General features: G+C 35.3%; 2 protein-coding genes across 2 annotated transcripts in view; one reads left to right on the plus strand and one right to left on the minus strand.

Annotated features, from left to right (window-relative positions):
- The window catches only part of LOC141342407 (uncharacterized), a 226,404-nt gene that overhangs the window by 47,498 nt on the left and 158,240 nt on the right, over positions 1–20,666 (plus strand). Inside the window, 1 exon segment of the mRNA XM_073846887.1 lies at positions 2,420–2,451. Coding sequence (XP_073702988.1) covers positions 2,420–2,451 — 32 coding nt within the window.
- LOC141341721 (uncharacterized) lies at positions 6,569–17,261 on the minus strand. The gene is made up of 7 exons (XM_073846426.1): positions 17,019–17,261; positions 16,146–16,268; positions 14,849–15,804; positions 13,581–13,794; positions 9,757–10,650; positions 8,332–8,502; positions 6,569–7,804 (listed from the first exon to the last, which is right to left on the minus strand). The coding sequence occupies exons 2-7, from the start codon at positions 16,201–16,203 to the stop codon at positions 6,915–6,917; spliced, it is 3,183 nt and encodes a 1,060-aa protein (XP_073702527.1). The 5' UTR covers positions 16,204–16,268; positions 17,019–17,261; the 3' UTR covers positions 6,569–6,914.

Raw genomic sequence — 20,666 nt, forward strand, 5'->3', positions numbered from 1 at the left:
TCCATTACCCTTTAAATTGGGCAAATGGAAATGCATCAATTGCGCAAAAACTCCAATATATCGCAAAAAAAGTTGATGAGGTAGTTTGTCAGACAATAAAAAAAAAAAAGAATATTTTGCAAAACAGCAATGGAAAGTTCTTTTTTTTCCCTCTTGCATTTACAGGCCATATTCAATTAGCCTAAAAAAAAGAATATTTTGCAAAACAGCAATCGAAAGTTCTTTTTTTTCTCTTGCATTTACAGGCCATATTCAATTAGTCTTGCTATTTTTGCACATTGTCTGTCTTGTATACTTGTATATTGTTCTTTTTATAATATGTATCGTCTTGTCACTGTCATTCTGTAGCACTGTGGAGCTCTGTCACAAAAACAAATTCCTAGTATGTGTAAACATACCTGGCAATAAAGCTGATTCTGATTCTGATTCTGATTCTAAATATAGCCAACATCCCACAAAATACATTGCCATGACCGGTAAGGTAAAATAACATTTCGGTTGCATAACATCGGTTAATGGAAATTTCGCAATACCTGTTAATCGCCATTTATAAAATAGCGCCAAAGTTTTGCACACATCTGTAATGGAAACGCAGTGTGCCATTATCCGCTTTCGGCTTGCAATAGATGCAACCTTCTTTTCAACTTTTAGAGACTTCATTATCATTATTATTATTAGTTAAAAATATATATATATTTTTAATCTGTATACTATTAAAAAAAAACAACAACAACAAACAGATGAGATAGAGACTTCTCAATATAATTCTGAAAGAGATTATTTTCCAGTCAGATTATTCTCAGGTTAGGTAAATAAGTCGAATCGAATCTAAATTACTAAATAAATTACAGACTTTGTTATAAAAGTACAACTCTGTTTAATACAAATTGTACATCTATCAGTTCAAGTATGTATGCAAGTACTAAATTGAGTTCCTTGCTCAAGGCAATATCAGTATTTTATACTAGTGACCTTCAGACTGGACACAACCCTCAACGTCTTTTTTATTTCTATTGTCTTAATAGAACATATTCTTAATTAAAGCTTTTAAACAACAAAATGGCCTTTTACTTTTAGTTTTAGAGTGACTCAAAGGTTTTTCTCCAGCTTTGTCATGATGACTTCTCTTCAATCAGCTCTGAAATGAAAGAAAAATGCTACGAATGCTACAGTGCTTGGTGTGCACTTATAATAATGGATTACTACAGTCACATAGACAGGGCAGAACACATCTTTTGACTTTTCACTTCAAACAAACATACAAAAACACTCAAAATCACTCTGAATGAATTCTTCATATTTTCCTCACACGCTCACTGCTGCTGCTGCACTAAACGTTAATTTCAGTAGGAAAATGCCAGAAAAGACGCACACAGAAAAGAGCCTGTAAAATGCCACTTTATTCAAACCGTGTAAAATGTGTTTGATGTTTGTGTTAATACGTGATATACTGTGAACTTTTGGCCTCACATCAGAAGAAACATGCAGAACGTACTCTTAGTAATGAGTAGCGACACAAGAACTTCTCTTCATGACGGAGTAAGCAAACTACAGATGTATTATAAGACAATTGCACATCATATGAAACTTATAAGAAAGATTAATATAATTTATATCATGAAGCAAAATGATGTAAAGGAATAAAACGTTTGACATTGTTCCTCGTCTTTGAGTTGAACTGAATCTCACAGCTGAAATCTGCTGGTTTTGAAGATGAACTTTATTCACTGTGAAAACTTTAGATAATTGTTCTTTGTCATGTCACTTGTAATTTCTGGTAAGGACAGATTTATCAAAAGGATATTTCATTGCTTAATGCATTATTGTGTTTCATTTGGTGAGGATGCAGCATCAGACCTGAAAGAACTGGATCTGAAGATGATCTACTGTGAATGTTTTTCGTATGTCTGTGTAGAGAAGATGAACAGCTGAAACTCTTCCCACATTCAGTGCAGTGATACGGTTTCTCTCCAGTGTGGATCCACTCGTGTTTTCTCAGGTCTCCTGACTGATTGAATCTCTTGTCGCAGTGTGAACACTGATAAGGTTTCTCTCCAGTGTGAATCCTTTCATGCAGTTTTAAATGGCTTGCTGAAATAAAAGTCTTCTCACACTCAAAGCACACGTACTCTCTCACACCAGTGTGTATTTTCTGATGTGCTTTCAAACTTTGTAGACATGAAAAACTCTTTCCACACACATAACATAAATGTGGCTTCTCTTGTGTATGAACTGTCAGGTGTCTCTTCAGGCCTGAAGCCCACAAAAATGTTTTGCCGCATTGATCGCATGGGTACAGATTCTCTCTAGTGTGGATGTTCATGTGCATCTTAAGGGTTGATGAATTTGCAAAACTCTTCCCGCATTGATCACATGTGTACGGTTTCTCTCCAGTGTGGATCTTCTCATGTTCTCTCAGATGTGATGAGTGTCTGAATCTCTTCTCACAGTGTGAACACTGATACGGTTTCTCTCCAGTGTGGATGCTCATGTGATCCTTAAAGTTTGCTGATTGTGTAAAACTCTTCCCACACTGATCACAAGTGAATGGCTTCTCTCCAGTATGGAGTCTCATGTGACGCTCAAGACTTGTTTTGCGAGTGAAAGTGTTTCCACAGCGAGTGCAGGTGACATATTTCTTGGCTCTTCTTTTCTCTAATTCGTTCTGTTTGGTTCGAGAGCAAGTCGGAGGCTTTTCTCCAGGTTTAATATGATTTTTTTCATCAACTTTACTCAGTTCTTCAGTCTCCTCATTCTCTTCAATCGACTCTGAAATTAAATAAAATTGATTCTTTTTAGTCGTTCATAAAAAGAAAATAATAATAAAAAACAGATCTCTTAAAGCAGTGTTTCTCAACTCCAGTCCTCGGGACCCACTGCTCTGCACATTTTGTATGTCTTCCTCATTTAAGGCACCTGATTTTGATCATCAGCTCATTAGTAGAAAGATTCATGAACTGAACTGAGTGTGTCAGACTCAGAAACATACAAAATGTGCAGAGCAGTGGGTCCCGAGGACTGGAGTTGAGAAACACTGTCTTAAAGGACATAAACTGAATGTTATAATACTGATGTAATATAATAGTGCTATCATATTTATATTTTTTTATATTTATTTATTGCCATCATAGTTAATTTAAGCTTTACACGGTATTCTCATCTATTAAAAGGAGTTAATTTAATTAGATGTTTCATATGTTAGTAGGCTACTCAGGGTCTCCGTTTGTGATATTTCTGATATTCAGTATATTACAATAAACCATAGAGATGCAAAAATAACGAGGCAGAAAAAAGGCAGATATAAAGACCTTTGAAAGGTGGACTGAAGACGTTTTCATGATAATTAAGTCCTAATTTTTACAATAATGAATGTAATACTTTTGAAGGATATGCAGGCACTCTGTTAAATCTTATTTTGTTTAATGTACCACAATCTCATTAAAGATGAATGAAGAATAAAACACCAACCTTCTTTTTCCTCATGTTTTATTCTCCAAGTTTCTGGTTCTTCATGTTTTATTCTCCAGGGTTCTGGTTCATTCGTGTCCTCCTTACGCTCCTCTTTAACAAACACCATCTTTACAGCAGAAAGATCTCAGTTCAGCTGATACTCCTCCAGATATTCCTGCTTGCTTCAAAAGATTCCAGCATCTCGACAAAACAACAGATCTCGCTGAAACTAATCTTCTTCCTCTAAGGTTTAATGGTGTTTGGTAAACAATCGTATTTGTTTTAGCGCCACCCGCTGGACTGGAGTGTGAAGCGGCAAGAGGAGGGAAATAATATGAAAGAAAATTTTAAATTTAATGAAAGAAAAATGCTACGAATGCTACAGTGCTTGGTGTGAACTTATAATCGTGGATTACTGCAGTCACATAGACAGGGCAGAACACATCTTTTGACTTTTCACTTCAGATTACAAACAAACAAACATCCAAAAACACTCAAAATCACTCAATTCTGAATTAGTTTGTCATATTTTCCTCGCATGCTCTTTACTAAACGTTTATTTCAGTAGAAAGAAGGCCAGAAAAGAGCCTGTAAAATGCTACTTTGAAAAAAAAAACCTTTTAACATTTTAAAAAGAAATGTTTAGCTTCATCATATTTGACTATAAATACTCAAACATGAAATGTTTTCAAAAACATGCCATATTTGCATTAAAGCTGTTCAAACCATTTAAGTACAATTCAGAGTGCGGGATAGATGTGAAAGACTGCTGTGTTCTGAGCAAAACAATTGCTATATCCAATCAAATCGATAAAACTGTTCAACATCGAGTGTCCGCAACTAAGCAAGTCAAAGGCAAGAGTGGCAAACAACCCAAACTCCATCAGGAGAAACCAGGCTCAGTCAGGGGCCAGTTCTCCTCTTGCCAAAAAAAAAAAAAAAAAAAAAGTAAATTAAAAAAAAAAGTTGTCATTAGCCACTTTTCCATTTTTTGGCTTGCCATAGATGTACCATTCAATTAAACTTTTAGACACCTCATTAAAAGAGTTAATTCCCTCTTCCACTTTGGTTCAATCAGCTATGAAATTAAAGAAACATGCTACGAATGCTGCAGTGTTTGGTGTAAACAAAGTCCATTTGGGACAGGACAAAACACACCTTTGACTTTTCACATCAGATCACAAACAAATGAACATATCACTTACAATTAGGGCTGTAGTCAAGACCACCTTTGTCGAGTCCAAGACAAGTCCAAGACCAGGACTAGTCGAGTCCAAGTCAAGACCGAGTCCAAAGAGGTTCGAGTCCAAGACAAGACCGAGTCCAAAAAAGTTCGAGTCCGAGTCAAGACCGAGTCCAGGACAGGAAAAAAAAGTCGTATGCATGACATCATCAAGACAATCATTTTGGGTTATTATTTGTTGATCTAAAAGCAAAAACAGTGTCACAACACCCATGATTTTTAAGTATAGACATTCCCCTTGATATCATATAATCTATTAATCTAAAGAAAACAGAATGATGACATATGGTGATACCTCATAATAGCAGTGTTAGAACTGATATACAAACACCAACCCACTACTATTACCAATGCTCGGTACTAGTACTGAGCATTTAAGCAACTAAATTACAATATAGCTTCACTGCAGATGTACAGTAGTGTAGAAAAGAAGTGACCAGTAGGGGAGAGCGGGGCACAACCTAACACTTTTTGAATTTCGCGGTTTATGTAAATCCACTTGGGGTTCAGAGTACAATTTTTATCCACATTATTTTCACATTTGTCTAGTACAAATATATCGCTTTGTTTCATATTTACAGTGTATACGTTTTTCGTTATTTACCTCAAAAGAAAGGAAGTGAAACGTGACAACATGCCCCATACAGTAGATGGGGTTTATGTAACATCTGAGGGGCACGTTGTAACACGACCATATGACAGCTTAAAATGTTATCTGATCGACTGAAAAAAATATACACAACAAACTAAAATACATGTGTTAACTTTTTCAAATGAAGTAATGACGTGTTTTTTTTTTTTTTTTTTAAAAAGGTCTAATTTTGGAGTTTGACAATGAACATATCACGACGATGCATTGAACGGTCCTGATCGCAACACACAGCTGTACAGTAGTTCAAAACAATGTGGACAAATAAATGAAACACATATAGACATTCAGAAAAACATTCCCGTCCCTCCACACACAGCTCTCATAGAACACGACACACATAAACCATCCAAAATGCTTTACATGTCTTGAAATAATAACATCTGAACATTAAACATTGATTGTCAGCCTTTATTCACCTGTTTCTTGTGGTTTCTTATCAAAATCCTTAGAAGTCAATAGTGTAAATTGCACCGCTTATGTCATGTTAGAGTGTGTGTGAATCAATGAAAATTAACGTTAGCAGGGCACGCAGATGCAGAGCGTGCCGTGCAAATATAATCTAGTGTGTGATTGGTTATTACTTTTTTTTTTGTTTTGTTTTTTTGTTTTTGTGATTGGTTATTGGTAGTGATGGGTCGTTCGGGCAGATGACGTGACGAAAAATAATATTTTAATTAAATTCGGGCGGGTGAAATGAAAAAATTAAAATTATAAACAGTTTAAAATGTGTGCTTACTGGGAACACCTGACACCTGGACTCGGTCGAGACCAAAAACCATATTTGGCAAGACCAGTGGCCGAGACCGAGACAAGTCCGAGTCTGAATACCAGCGAGTCCGAGACAAGTCCGATACCATAAAAAAACGCTCTCGAGACCGGACTCGAGTCCAAGACCGGACTCGAGTACTACAGCCCTGCTTACAATCACTCTGGTCTGAATGAATTTATCATATTTTCCTCAAATGCTCGCTGCTGGTGCACTAAACGTATATTTTAGTAGGAAAATGGCAGAAAAGACACACAAGTAGCGCTGAAATCGATGAAAACAACACAGAAAAAAGCTTGTAAAATGCTACTTTAAACAAACCGTGTAAAATGTGTTTGATGTTTGTGTTAATATGTGAAAAACCTTATTTATGTGAACTTTTGGCCTCACATCAGAAGAGACATGTAGAATGTGCTCTTAGTAATGGGTAAAGACACAAGAACTTCTCTTCATGACAGAGTAAGCAAACTACAGGTTTATTATAAGACCATTGAACATCATATGAAACTTATAAGAAAGATTAATATAATTTGTATCATGAAGCAAAATGATGTAAAGGAATAAAACGTTTGACATTGTTCCTCATCTTTGAGTTGAACAGAATCTCACAGCTGAAATCTGCTGGTTTTGAAGATGAACTTTATTCACTGTGAAAACTTTAGATAATTGTTCTTTGTCATGTCACTTGTAATGTCTGGTAAGGACAGATTTATCAAAATGATATTTCATTGCTTGATGCATTATTGTGTTTCATTTAGTGAAGATTCAGCATCAGACCTGAAAGTACTGGATCTGAAGATGATCTACTTACTGTGATTGTTTTTCGTATGTCTGTGTAGAGAAGATGAACAAATGAAACTCTTCCCACATTCAGTGCAGTGATACGGTTTCTCTCCAGTGTGGATCCTCTCATGTCTTTTCAGAGTTGATGACTGAATGAATCTCTTGTCGCAGTGTGAACACTTATATGGTTTTTCTCCAGTGTGGATCCTTTTATGAAGTTTTAAATGGTTTGCTGAAATAAAAGTCTTTTCACACTCAAAGCACATGTAGTCTCTCACACCAGTGTGTATTTTATGATGTACTTTCAAACTTTTTAGACTTGAAAAACTCTTCCCACACACATAACATAAATGTGGCTTCTCTTGTGTATGAACTGTCAGGTGTCTCTGCAGGCCTGAAGCCATCAAAAATGTTTTGCCGCATTGATCGCATGGGTACAGATTCTCTCTAGTGTGGATGTTCATGTGCTTCTTAAGATTTGATGAACTTGCAAAACTCTTCCCGCACTGATCACATGTGTACGGTTTCTCTCCAGTGTGGATCCTCTCATGTGTTTTCAGATGTGATGAGTGTCTGAATCTCTTCTCACAGTGTGAACACTGATACGGTTTCTCTCCAGTGTGGATGTTCATGTGATCCTTAAAGTTTGCTAATCGTGTTAAACTCTTCCCACATTGATCACAAGTGAACGGCTTCTCTCCAGTATGAACCCTCACATGCGACTCAAGACGTGTTTTGCTTGTAAAAGTCTTCCCACAGTGAGTGCAGGAGAAATATTTCTTGGCTCTTCTTTTCTTCATTTTTTCCTGTTTGTTTCGAGAGCAAGTCAGAGGATTTTCTCCAGTTTTAATATGATTTTTTCCCATAACTTTACTCATTTCTTCAGTCTCCTCATTTTCTTCAATCGACTCTGAAATAAAATTAAAACTGGTTCTTTTCAGTGACTCACAAAAAAACAACAACAGAGAACTCTGAAAGGACATCAAATAAAATGATATAATAGTGAAAACAGGGCAATCGTAATCAATTAATTTACCACTTTGCCTTGATTGTGATTATCGAATGATTATTTTATTTTATCGACATTTTTATTTCTTGCCATCATAGCTCATCTAAGGTTCATGCTGTAAATATACTCAACTATTAAGTGTAGGATTTCTTCTATTGCGATTTTAAAATAAAGAAAACAAACTATTTACTAATTATTTTAGAGATGTTTCATAGGTTAGTACTCAGGGTCTGCACTAAGTTTGTGATATTTCTATATGTAAGGGATAATGTACAGGCAGCCGGTAGTTATCGCAGAAATAAGCCCCGACAGTGAGATCAGGATTAAGGTTTGTAAAACTTTTTAGGGATCCACAGGCAACCTGTTCAATCTTAGTTAGTTTAATATACCGCAAACTCATTAAAGATGAATGAAGAATAACCACCAACCTCCTTGTTCCTCATGTTTTATTCTCATGGGTTCTGGTTCCTCTTGTTTTATTCTCCAGGGTTCTGGTTCACTCGTGTCCTCCTCAATCTCCTCTTTAACAAACACCATCTTCACAGCAGCAGATCTCAGTTCAGATGATACTCCTCCAGATATTCCTGCTTGCTTTAAAACTTAGTCACGACTGTGAGAATATTACAGTAACGTTATTCACTGATCTGATTAAATTTAGTATCTTTCTATTTAGAAGGAGCACACTTCAACTTACAGATTCTAGCATCACGACAACACAAAAGATCATGCTAAAACTAATCTTCTTCCTCTGAGGTTTAATGGTGTTTGGTAAACAATCGTATTTGTTTTAGCGCCACCCGCTGGACTGGAGTGTGAAGCGTCGAGAGAAGCAAAATAATACGAGAGAAAAACGCTGCGATTGTACGGATTTAATTTGGCAGAGTCAACTCTGCTTAACTTTAACATTACTAGCAAAAACTGAGAGTAATGTGTTGGCTACATCTCCTGAGATATTCTCTGAAATAAAAGAAACATCCAGCAGATCCGTTTTGAAAATAAATAAATAAATAAATAAGAAGGGGGGGGGGGGGGGCTCTGTCTTAATTAGCCTAATGTCTTTTCCACTTTTTGGCTTACAATATAAGTTTAAAAGTCTAAACCTTTTAGAGACTTTGTTAAAGTAAATTCATTACAGAAAAACGTTTATATAAAAGGAGTAAGATTTAGACAAGGAATCCAGTTAGAATTGATCAATTTGGGACAAAGCAAAACACAGCTTTTAACTTTTCACTTCAGATCACAAACAAATGAACATACAAAACCACTCAAAGTCACTTTGGTCTGAATGAATTCATATTTTTCTCACATGCTGCACTAAACTTTGCTTTCAGTTGGAAAATCCCAGAAAAGACACACAGAAAAGAGCCTGTAAAATGCTACTTTAAACAAACCGTGTAAAATGTGTTAGATGTTTGTGTTAATATGTGAAAAACCTTATATATGTGAACATGTAGAATGTGCTCTTAGTAATGGGTAAAGACACACGAACTTCTCTTCATAACAGAGTATGCAAACTACAGGTTTATTATAAGACCATTGAACATAATCTGAAACTCATTAGAAAGATTAATGTCATTTATATCATGAAGCAAAATGATGTAAAGGAATAAAACGTCTGACATTGTTCCTCGTCTTTGAGTTGAACTGAATCTCACAGCTGAAATCTGCTGGTTTTGAAGATGAACTTTATTCACTGTGAAAACTTTAGATAATTGTTCTTTGTCATGTCACTTGTGATGTCTGGTAAGGACAGATTTATCAAAATGATATTTCATTGCTTAATGCATGATTGTATTTCATTTGATGAGGATGCGGCTTCAGACCTGAAAGTACTGGATCTTAAGATGATCTACTGTGATTGCGTTTTGTGTGTCTGTGTAGAGAAGATGAACAGCTGAAACTCTTCCTACATTCAGTGCATTGATACGGTTTCTCTCCAGTGTGGATCCTCTCATGTCTTTTCAGATTTGATGACTGACTGAATCTCTTGCCACAGTGTGAACACTGATAAGGTTTATCTCCAGTGTGGGTCCTCTCATGTGTTTTCAGTTTTCCTGAATGATTAAATCTCTTGTCGCAGTGTGAACACTCATAAGGTTTCTCTCCAGTGTGGATCCTCTGGTGCTCTTTTAAATGGCTTGCTAAAATAAAAGTCTTTTCACACTCAAAGCACACGTACTCTCTCACACCAGTGTGTATTTTCTGATGCTTCTTCACATTTTGTAGACATGAAAAACTCTTCCCACACACATAACATAAATGTGGCATCTCCTGTGTATGAACTGTCAGGTGATTCTGCAGGCCTGAAGCCCACAAAAATGTTTTGCCGCATTGATCGCATGGGTACAGCTTCTCTCTAGTGTGGATGTTCATGTGCATCTTAAGATTTGATGAACTTACTAAACTCTTCCCGCACTGATCACATGTGTACGGTTTCTCTCCAGTGTGGATCTTCTCATGTGTTTTCAGATGTGATGAGTTTCTGAATCTCTTCTCACAGTGTGAACACTGATACGGTTTCTCTCCAGTGTGGACTTTCATGTGATCCTTAAGGTGTGCTAATCGTGTTAAACTCTTCCCACATTGATCACAAGTGAACGGCTTCTCTCCAGTATGAACCCTCACATGCGACTCAAGACCTGATTTGCTTGTAAAAGTCTTTCCGCAATGAGTGCAGGAGAAATACTTCTTGGCTCTTCTTTTCTTCAGATTTTGCTGTTTGTTTTGTTCAACAACAACAGAGAACTCTGAAAGGACATAAAAGAATCATAAAGATGCAAAAATAACAATATAAGTAATGGTATAGATACCAGGCCCGGATTGGCTAATCGGGAGGACCGGGAGAATTCCCGGTGGGCCGGTCCGTTTTTTTGGCCGCGAGGGCCGGTGTCCCTTGCTGCCTGCACTCACAGCAGTCGCCATGGGCGGACTGTCCATCGGGAGAATTTTTTGGCCCGCTACCCTCCAATTTTTATTATTATTATTTAATATTGTTGTTGTTATTGTTTTTGTTGCCGGCCTAATGTACTAAAGTGGTTATTTCGGAATTAGCCATTCAATAATAAAACTCTAATAAATTATAAATCGGTTAGTCTTGACTGGCACGCGTTTCGTCTCGCGCGCGCTCCGCGCATCCGCGCGTCCGCCGTCCGCCGTACGCCAAAACGACGCGAGACTGAAGTAGAAGTGCCCAGGTGGAGCAGAGAGACAAATCTGTCCTGTTTAGGACCTAAAGTGCAGGTCAGTTACATCTGTAAACAGACTATTGTAGTTTTGTCTTTGTTTACTTAAGTATTGAACAGCTAACAAATGTTAATCTATAAAAATATCGTTTTAAAACAGGTTTAGGGAGCTACCCTTATACAAAATTAACTGTGATTTTACAAAACATGTTTACTATAGTTATACAATAATTATAGAATATACAATGGTTTTGCTACACTATAGATTCACCATGGTATAAAATTCTGATTATACTAATGGGAATCAATCCTAAAAAAAAAAAAAAAAAAAAAAAAAAAATCATGGTTACTATGTTTACCATAGGCTCAATAATATCATGGTTAAGTTTCCTTAGGGCCAAACATGACCCATTATAATGCAAAACATGTTTAGTTTTAAGATTTAAAAAAATATATATATTCAAGATGTAGCTAATTTTTGTTGTTTTAATTTTAACATTACGACAATAACACATGGTCCTAATGTAGTGGCCCTCTTTTTTTCTGTTGCCCTTTTCTCTATCAAATGTTTTAGTACTAATCATAAATTATAAATAATTTTGAAAGCTTAGAAGCTAAAGAACCATCCTGGTGGCTGTCTCCTCCCCCTTAGCAGCAATGTCAAGTGTCATTTTACAAAATCACAACTTTTTACAATCTTGACAAAAACATGTCTTTAAAAAGGTCTCAGTATTTCTGCAATAATCTGCTGATTGTCTTCTTTAAAAAAGACCAACCTTAGATCTGTACTGTATAGGTGGTTGTAAAGGTGGAGATGTGTTTATGAAAAAAGTGACAGATACAAGAAAATTTGTTAAAAAAGTAAACACACATGAGAGACAGAGAGATTAAAAGAGATTAAAAGGCAAATTGGAAGTTCAAGAGATAGCATTTAATTATTTTACCCAGTTGATTTCAACTTTTCTTTATGTGATGATGAAAAATATTGTTGTCAAGGGTTTCAAATTTTGGTGTAGGATGGCCTGGATGAGTGTGAGATTTCAAGGTTTGGATATTTATGAGCACTAATTCTAACAGAAAAAAGATACTGATACTGTTAAACATTACATTGTGTTAACTGTTCAAATAAATCTTCACTGTGAAGCAACACTTAGGCTACTGTATTTGCACTGAATTGGAAATGACGTCATTTTAACCCTCTGGGCCTCCTCATTAAGGGGTCACACTTGGCTCCCTCGCGGTCAAAAGTGACCGAAGCCTTAAAAAGTAACTTTTTTTTTTCTTCAGGAAAATCAATTAAATATATTTTTGTTCAATAATATTTTGTAATTATTATTTAGAATTTTGAGCATTTTTTATGAATCTATGCAATATTTATACAGTTTTAATGAGCAATTTTTTCCCAGTAGAATTATATTTTATATTATATTTTTTAATTAATTATGTATTTATTATTTTTCAAAAAATACAACATTTCACATTAAAATAGAGTAAAAGCATTTAAAATCCATTTTTTTAAAGTGAAAATTGCACCATCTAGTGGCATAAAAAATAAAAACTTGTGTAATGCCATGTAAACTCCTGTGTCTCCCTATATACATATATACAGGGGCTTTGGGATTCCTATTGTTTTTTTTCTTTTTACTGTTTCTTCATTTTATTAGGCTTTGCATTTAGAAATATATTCAGACATTCTAAAAGATACATTTTGGCAAGGTTTAGATATTTTTTTGATTGGATAAATATCAGGTTTTGCATTTTTCTGCTTATTTCTGTGTGTCTGTGTGTGTGTCTGTGTGTGTGTGTGTGTGCGTGTGTGTGCGTGTGTGTGTCAGTTCTGTACTTTTGTTATTTTAGAGTGTCAGTCCTTGCTTGCTGAACACTTCTTTTCAGCACAGTTGCTCATTTGTAGCTTGTATTACCAAAAGATTATCTGAATTATCACATTTTTTCGTATTTCCCATTCATTTCCTATGTCGGTCATTTCTGACCGCGAAGGAGCCAAGTGTGACTATTTTTTTTTTGACCCTTTAACATATCCGAATAATGTCACTGATTTTTTTTTGTACTCACATAGCTTATACAACAAAAGTCACCAAGCGTCATCTCATTCTGATGAAGCTACGATTTTTAAAATTTCAAAACATAAAATTTTTCGGTCAAAAATGACCGAAGAGGCCCAGAGGGTTAATATAGTCAGTCGTGAACTAAAGTGGGCCGGTCTAAGGCTTGAAACTCCAGGGCTGAAAAGGAGTCCCACTCCGGCCCTGATAGATACACATAGGAGACCTTAGCAAAAATATTTTCTTCCATTACCATTTTATTTCCTCTCATTGCTTTTTATAATGGTTTTACCATTATAAAAAAGCAATGAGAGGAAATAAAATATAAGTCTTCTGGTTGGCAGTTCCATCAGACTTTTAAGACACTGTTAAATATTAGTTAGTTTAATATACCACTAACTCATTAAAGATGAATGAAGAATAAACACCGACCTCCTTGTTCCTCATATTTTACTCTCCACGTTTCTGGTTCCTCAGATTTTGTCCTCAAGGGTTCTGGTTCCTCTTGTTTTATTCTCCAAGGTTCTGGTTCACTTATGTTCTCCTCAATCTCCTCTTTAACAAACACCATCTTCAGAGCAGCAGATCTCAGTTCAGCTGATACTCCTCCAGATATTCCTGCTTGTTTCAAAACTTGCGAGAATAATGCAGGTAACGTTGTTTATTGATCTGACTCAATTGTGTATTTTTCTATTTAGAAATAGCACACTTCAACTAACAGATTCCAGCATCGCGACAGAACAACAGATCACGCTGAAACTACTTCCTCTGAGGTTTAATGGCGTTTGGTAAACAATCGTATGTCTTTTAGCTCCACCTGCTGGACTGGAGTGTGAAGCGGCAAGAGGAGGGAAATAATATGAAAGAAAAACGTCGCGATTGTACAGATTTAATTTGGCAGAGTCAACTCTGCTTACGGTAACTTTAACATTACTAGCAAAAACTGAGAGTAATGTGTTGGCTACATACACTTAGATATTCTCAAAAATAAAAGAAACAATCGTTAACATAAACAGATCTATTAAGGGGTCTGTCTTAATCAGAGAAATAAGAACAAGCCTAATGCCTTTTCCACGTTTGGCTTACAATAGAAGACCCTTCAATTTAACACTTAGAGACTTCGTTAAAAAGTAAATTCATTACAGAAAAACGTGTATATAAAAGGAGTAAGATTTAGACAAGGAATCAAGTTAAAATTGATCTATTTGGGACAAAGTAAAAACACAGCTTTTAACTTTTCACTTCAGATCACAAACAGATGAACATACAAAAACCACTCAAAATCACTTTAGTCTGAAAGAATTCATATTTTCCTTACATGCTGCACTAAACTTATTTCAGTAGGAAAATGCCAGAAAAGAGCCTCTACAATGTTATTAAAAAACCTTCATGACAGAGTAAGCAAACTACAGTTGTATTTTAAGACCATTGAACATCATATTAAACTTATAAGAAAGAACATTGATATCATTTATATCATGAAGCAAAATGATACACTATAATACAATTTTTTGACATTGTCCTTTGGGGAGGAACTCCATCTTTGAGTTGATCTGAAACTTACAGTTCGAAAATGAACTTTAATCACTGTGAGAACTTGTTAATGTTTCTTGTAATGACTGGTTAGGACAGATTTATCAAAATGATATTTCATTGCTTGATGCATTAATGTGTCTTGTTTAGTGAGGACGTGACTCTCAAAGCATATGTATTTTCTGATGTTCTCTCAAATTTTGAAGACGAGACAAACCCTTTCCACACAAATGACAAAAATATGGCTTCTCCTTTGTATGAACTTTTAGGTGGTTCGCCAGGTGCCAAGGTCTCAAAAACTTTTTGCCGCATTGATCACATGCGTGTGATTTTTCTCCAGTGTGGATGCTCATGTGATCCTTAAGGCTTGAAGATTGTGTGAAACTCTTTTCACATTGATTGCAAGTGAACGGTTTCTCTCCAGTGTGGATCCTCTCGTGTGTTTTCAAATGCGTTGACCGACTGAATCTTGCATTACAGTGTGAACATTTGTACGGTTTCTCTCCAGTGTGCATCCTCTCATGTCTTTTCAGATGTTCTGAATAACTGAATCTCATGTCGCAGTGTAAACACTCATAAGGTTTTTCTCCGGTGTGAATCCTCTGGTGCCGTTTTAAACCGTTTGCTGTAGTAAAAGTCTTTTCACACTCAAAGCACATGTGCTCTCTCACACCAGTGTGTATTTTCTGATGTGCTTTCAAATTTTGCAGAAATGAAAAACTCTTTCCACACAAATGGCATGAATGTGGCTTCTCCTTTGTATGAACTCTCATGTGTTTCTTCAGGTCTGAACCCCACAAAAACACTTTGCCACACTGATCACATGCATAAAGCTTCTCTCTAGTGTGGATGTTAATGTGATTCTTAAGGATTGATAATTTTGCAAAACTCTTCCCGCACTGATCACATATGTACGGTTTCTCACCAGTGTGAATTCTCATGTGAACATCAAGACTATACTTGCATGCGAAACTCTTTCCACACAGAGTGCAGGTGAAAGATGTCTTAGCTCTTGTTTTCTTTAAATCTCTCTTTTTGGTTTGAGAGCAACTCAAAGGTTTTTCTCCAGTTTTCTCCTCAAATTCACTCGATTCTTCATTCTCCTCACTTTCTTCAATCCACTCTGAAATAAAGTGGAAAGTGTTGACCATTTTGATGCAACTTTATATATTAAATGAGGTACATTAATCTTCAAAATTATTATTTTTTTAAACATTAGGCTCAAATCCCTTTTTTTAATAGGGAGAACCATTGAATATATTTGATCAACTACACAGTTATCTAACATACATATAGAAACAGAAACCATCCTTTATTATTTGCTGCTTCATCTAGATTTTTTCAACCGCTCTAAAGATTTTTCCTATTACAACAAACAAACAAACAAACAAAAAAAATAATTAAAAATTGCCTGAAGCTTTATAACTTTTAGCATTAATAATGAATGAATAAATAAACCCCAACCTGTTTGTGCTTCAGTATCTTCAGTGTGTTTGATACTGCAGGGCTCTGGATCTCTCATCTTCTCTTTGTCCTCTTTAATAAACTCAGTCTTTGCAGATTTCAGCTCTTTCTGACGATTTAATGCTAAAACAGATGTAAACAAAGACTATTTTGTTTATAATTCATTCAAGTTAAAAATATAATTATTACAACACACAGACAACAATTCGTATTGTTAATCATTTATGAGTCTATTAAATTTGTGGAGTCTAATCACAACCATGAACAATCGTGATATAATATAAACACACTATTATATTTATTTTATTTTATACCAATGCATTATGGTGATTTATCCTGGTATTACCCAAGTTTTATTTAAGTTAATAGTACGGTATGGTAATCTGCTGGAAAAAAAACAGCATATGCTTGTTAAGTATGTTTTGCTGCTGGGATGCTGGTTTTAGCTGGTTAATACTGGTCCTTTGCTGGTTTATGTTGCTAGGTAATGTTGCTGGTCAAAGACCAGCATAAACCAGCAAAGGACCAGCAAAGGACCAGCAAAGGACCAGCATAAACCAGCGAAGGAAAGCAAAAACCAGCAAAGGACCAGCTAAAACCAGCATCCCAGCACCGAAACATACCTAACCAGCATATACTGGTTTTAAGAAAATTAGCCATGGTTTTACTACAAATTTTGCTACATTATAATTATAGTTTAACCATGGTATTTGTAGAAAAATGTGGCTATACAAATGGTAGTCAGACAATACGCCAAAAAAACATGGTTAGCCTAATTTCACTATAATAAAGCCATGGTTAATTTACACCATAATAAATCAAAGTACCGTGGTATTCCCCTGAAAATGGTAAATTGTAAGTTACCACCGTTACCTGACGCAGTTGAGGTGTCCTAGACTGAGATAAGCATCACAATCCACAGCAGACACATGAACCCGAGCGGCAGAATCACTGCTGAGCTCTAGCGCTAACTTCCGGCTAGTGTTTACGGCTCTGGAGTGCGTTCAGCGCGGCCTCCTTATCACGACTGTCCCGCTGCTGCAGCTGGTTCTTTTGAGCTCTGATTCTGCGGTCTGTAGAGTCTCTCTCGCTGATCTGTATGATTTCTGGATCGCCCAATATGTTCTGAACGAAAAAGGAAGGCTGAAGACCTGGAGCAGACCGTTTTATGCCCCTGTCGTTCCTCATGTGTCCAGTAGGGATCGATGCTGTACAGTACAACTAACAGACCAGTCCAGATGTTGAATAATCGCGTAAATATTATTGTTGAGCAATCGTGCAACAAATTATACTTAAATGATTACCTAAAAAGTTAATTAATTTCAATATGTCAATACCTAGGTCTATGTCAGGTTAGGCCAGATGTTAATTATATTTGCATGTATGCTTTTTGTTTTCTTTGTCTAAAGAACTCAGACTGTGTTTGCTATTTTGATTATTAGCTATCTCTTGCCAATTGGAAATGCCTGCAGGAAAATCATCTATGAAGAGGCTCAAACAATGCACTTGTTTGTCAAAGTCACATCAAATATAAATGGCAAGTGGTCTGCTTGATTTTTCCTTTTTACTGGCACAGGGCAAAAATACTGTACATAGCCAGCAATGTTCTATATTTCATATATTTATTTAACATATATTCTACATTAAAATACATTTAGAATGAACAATGACTGCTGTACAAAAAAGTTATCTAATGCAGAGAATAGGCTTGCTGAGATAGTCGGTGTTGACTTGCCTTCCACGGCATTGACCCCACCGTCGTTTTAATTTTTTATGTTAATAACAATCATTTAGTTCAATTAGACAACAATTAAAACTGGACGCGATGGAGCTTTTAGAAACTAAGCGCAAAACGTCTGTTTGGCTATCTCTCTCTTTTTTTATAATTAACAGCATGTTTTTCTATGGTGATTTAAAAAGTTTTTTTTGTTAGTTTTTTTGTTTTTGAACATTGGTTTCTTATTTAGGTTATTTGGTTCTACCTAATTTGCTTAACTTTTGTTTAAACTTTGTGTAATTTCTTTCTTATTCGTTTTGTTAATAAAGTTTCTACGTTTCTTATTTATTTGTTTCCACAGTGTTTACCGGTTTTCATTTTTTTTTTTTTTTTTTTTACTATTTAAACTTGTAACATATGCTAGCCTATAGACGCAGATTGCAGCTAATTTGAAAGTGAAAGAAAGTGAGGAAAAGATGTAAAACCTAAATGAACTAAATACTAACCATTGCTGGACGCCAAATTGCAGCTAACTTAAAAGTGAAAGTAAAAATGTGTATTTACAAGCTATTAAAAGCGAAGGAAATCGAGTGAAAAGAGGGAAAACTCAAAAGTCTCTTTCCGAACGGCATAGATTACATTTCTTTCACTATCTCTTCTGGTAAATTTTCAGTCAACTCATTATCTGTGTGCAGTAGAGAAAGATTTGAGAACCTGTACTGAAGAGTATCCGAGCAGTTAACATGCTAAAGCGGGGAAATAATAAAAAAGGGATCCTTATATCACAAGTTGAAAATCATGAGTCGCGACTCTCAATGATATGGGGGTTAAATTGAAATGAACTTAACCTAAAGCAGTATAGAAACAGAAATATCGTAGTTGTAAATATAGGCTACTCATTTAAAACAATATATATTTTTTTTCCAATTTTATAGGTGCAAAATAGGCTACTCTTCTGTGACGAGGGTGTTGTGGCCATTTCACAGTGGAAGCGTGAATAAGAGGAAAAAGCGGGAATTAGTTTAGCATGCTTTGTAACATGTCTACATTTATAGCCTATGCACCAAAATAATGTTTATAATCAGACTGGTGGCTCAATTGGACTGGAAAGCATTCATGTAAACACCTCAGTTGGATTCTAAATTTTGATCAGATTAGAAGGAGTGGTGTAGACCTGAAATATTCAGATCAAAAGGAAAAAATAATGCTTGTTTGCGTACTATTTGCACCTTAAATATGAACATATGTGACCCTGGACCACAAAACCAGTCATAAGGGTCAATTGTTTGAAATTGAGATTTATACATTATCTGAAAGCATTGATGTACGGTTTGTTAGGATGAGACAATATTTGGCAGAGATGCCAAAAATCTGGAATCTGAGGGTTAAGAAAAAATTAATATTGAGAAAATCACCTTTAAAGTTGTCCAAATTAGGTTCTTAGCAATGCATATTACTAATCAAAAATTAAGCTTTGATTTACTGGCAGTAGAAAATTCACAAAATATCTTCTTGGATCATGATTTTTACCTAACATCGTAATGATTTTTGGCATAAAAGAATAATCTATTATTTTGACCCATACAATATATTTTTGGCTATTGCTACACATATACCCATGCTATTAAGACTGTTTTGTGATCCAGGGTCACATCTATTCTCAGTGGATGAGACTGAGTGTTTACTAAGAAGCTCTTTATAACAGAATATTCCTTGATGACACATCAAAGAATAAAGCTTGTTGTTACTCACATAGCTTTGTTTACTGAACACAGAAGCACTACTGGCAGTCATATTGTGACTGTAACACAATAGGCTTTATGTAGCCTATATGCTTTTATGGTGAAAATATTACTTTGTCATTGCATGTTCATTGTGACCACAAACACGTCACTGCACCTTTAAATGGATCATGAATTGCAATTTGTTTATAATACATTGTCTACCTATAATCGTCAAGATATACTTAATTTCCAGTGTTGGAGGTAACACATTTCAAGTAAAGCAAGTTATGTAATAATATTACTTTTTCCAATTAACTATTAAAGTAATACATTACTTTTTAATTATATCTGATATCTGAGTTACTTTTTCAAATTAGTAACGCCAGTTACTTTCCCCCATTTATTGAAAGTCCACATGTTGAGAGAAATTGTGAGTAAAATGTTATTTTAGTTCTAAAATGAATGTGAATATGCATAATTTTCGTCTCACTCACTATTCCTCAAAATGAATAAAAACTGTGAAATTCAACGCAAATCGCAATAATTAAATATGTTAAATAACAGAAATATCCTTTATGTATTTAATCCCATTTTATTAACCGATGTCTTTGCTGCCGACCTTCAATGATCCAATTCATCAATACTAATAAGAAAAAATGACTCAAGGTAATATAACATTTGTTTTCCTTTTTTTATTGCTGAAGAGTTGACATTTCGTCACCTAGTAATTATAAGGTTCTATCTGACATTTTTGTCAAAATTGAGTTATTCACATATTCTTATTCTGTGACAACTTATTTACATTATGTAATGTTTTTATTTTTTTTTTATTTTTTTTATTTTTTTAAGTTGAGTACATTTTAGAACGTTTTATTAAGAAAACAAAAAGGTTCTATCGCCAGAGTCGAACTCTAACTTGGTTCTATAAGGTTCTATCTGTGAGCCAATCAGCACTTCGAATGCAAACAAGAGGACCAATCAGGATGTTCTTTGTCATGTCGCCAGACTGCTCCGTAACAGCAGCAAAGATTAGCCTTAAACAACAATTACATGTCTGCAGAATCAAGTGCAATTCACCTT

This window comes from Garra rufa, chromosome 1, assembly GCF_049309525.1.
Source record: "Garra rufa chromosome 1, GarRuf1.0, whole genome shotgun sequence".
NCBI classification, from domain to species: domain Eukaryota; kingdom Metazoa; phylum Chordata; class Actinopteri; order Cypriniformes; family Cyprinidae; genus Garra; species Garra rufa.

Coding starts and splice junctions, on each gene's coding strand:
- LOC141341721 (XM_073846426.1), bottom strand. CDS start 16,203: ATGAGAGATCCAGAGCCCTGCAGTATCAAACACACTGAAGATACTGAA. Junction 10,651..13,580: donor AAAATATGAGGAACAAGGAG/GTCGGTGTTTAT, acceptor ATGTCCTTTCAG/AGTTCTCTGTTGTTGTTGAA. Junction 8,503..9,756: donor ACACACAAAACGCAATCACA/GTAGATCATCTT, acceptor GTCGTGACTAAG/TTTTAAAGCAAGCAGGAATA.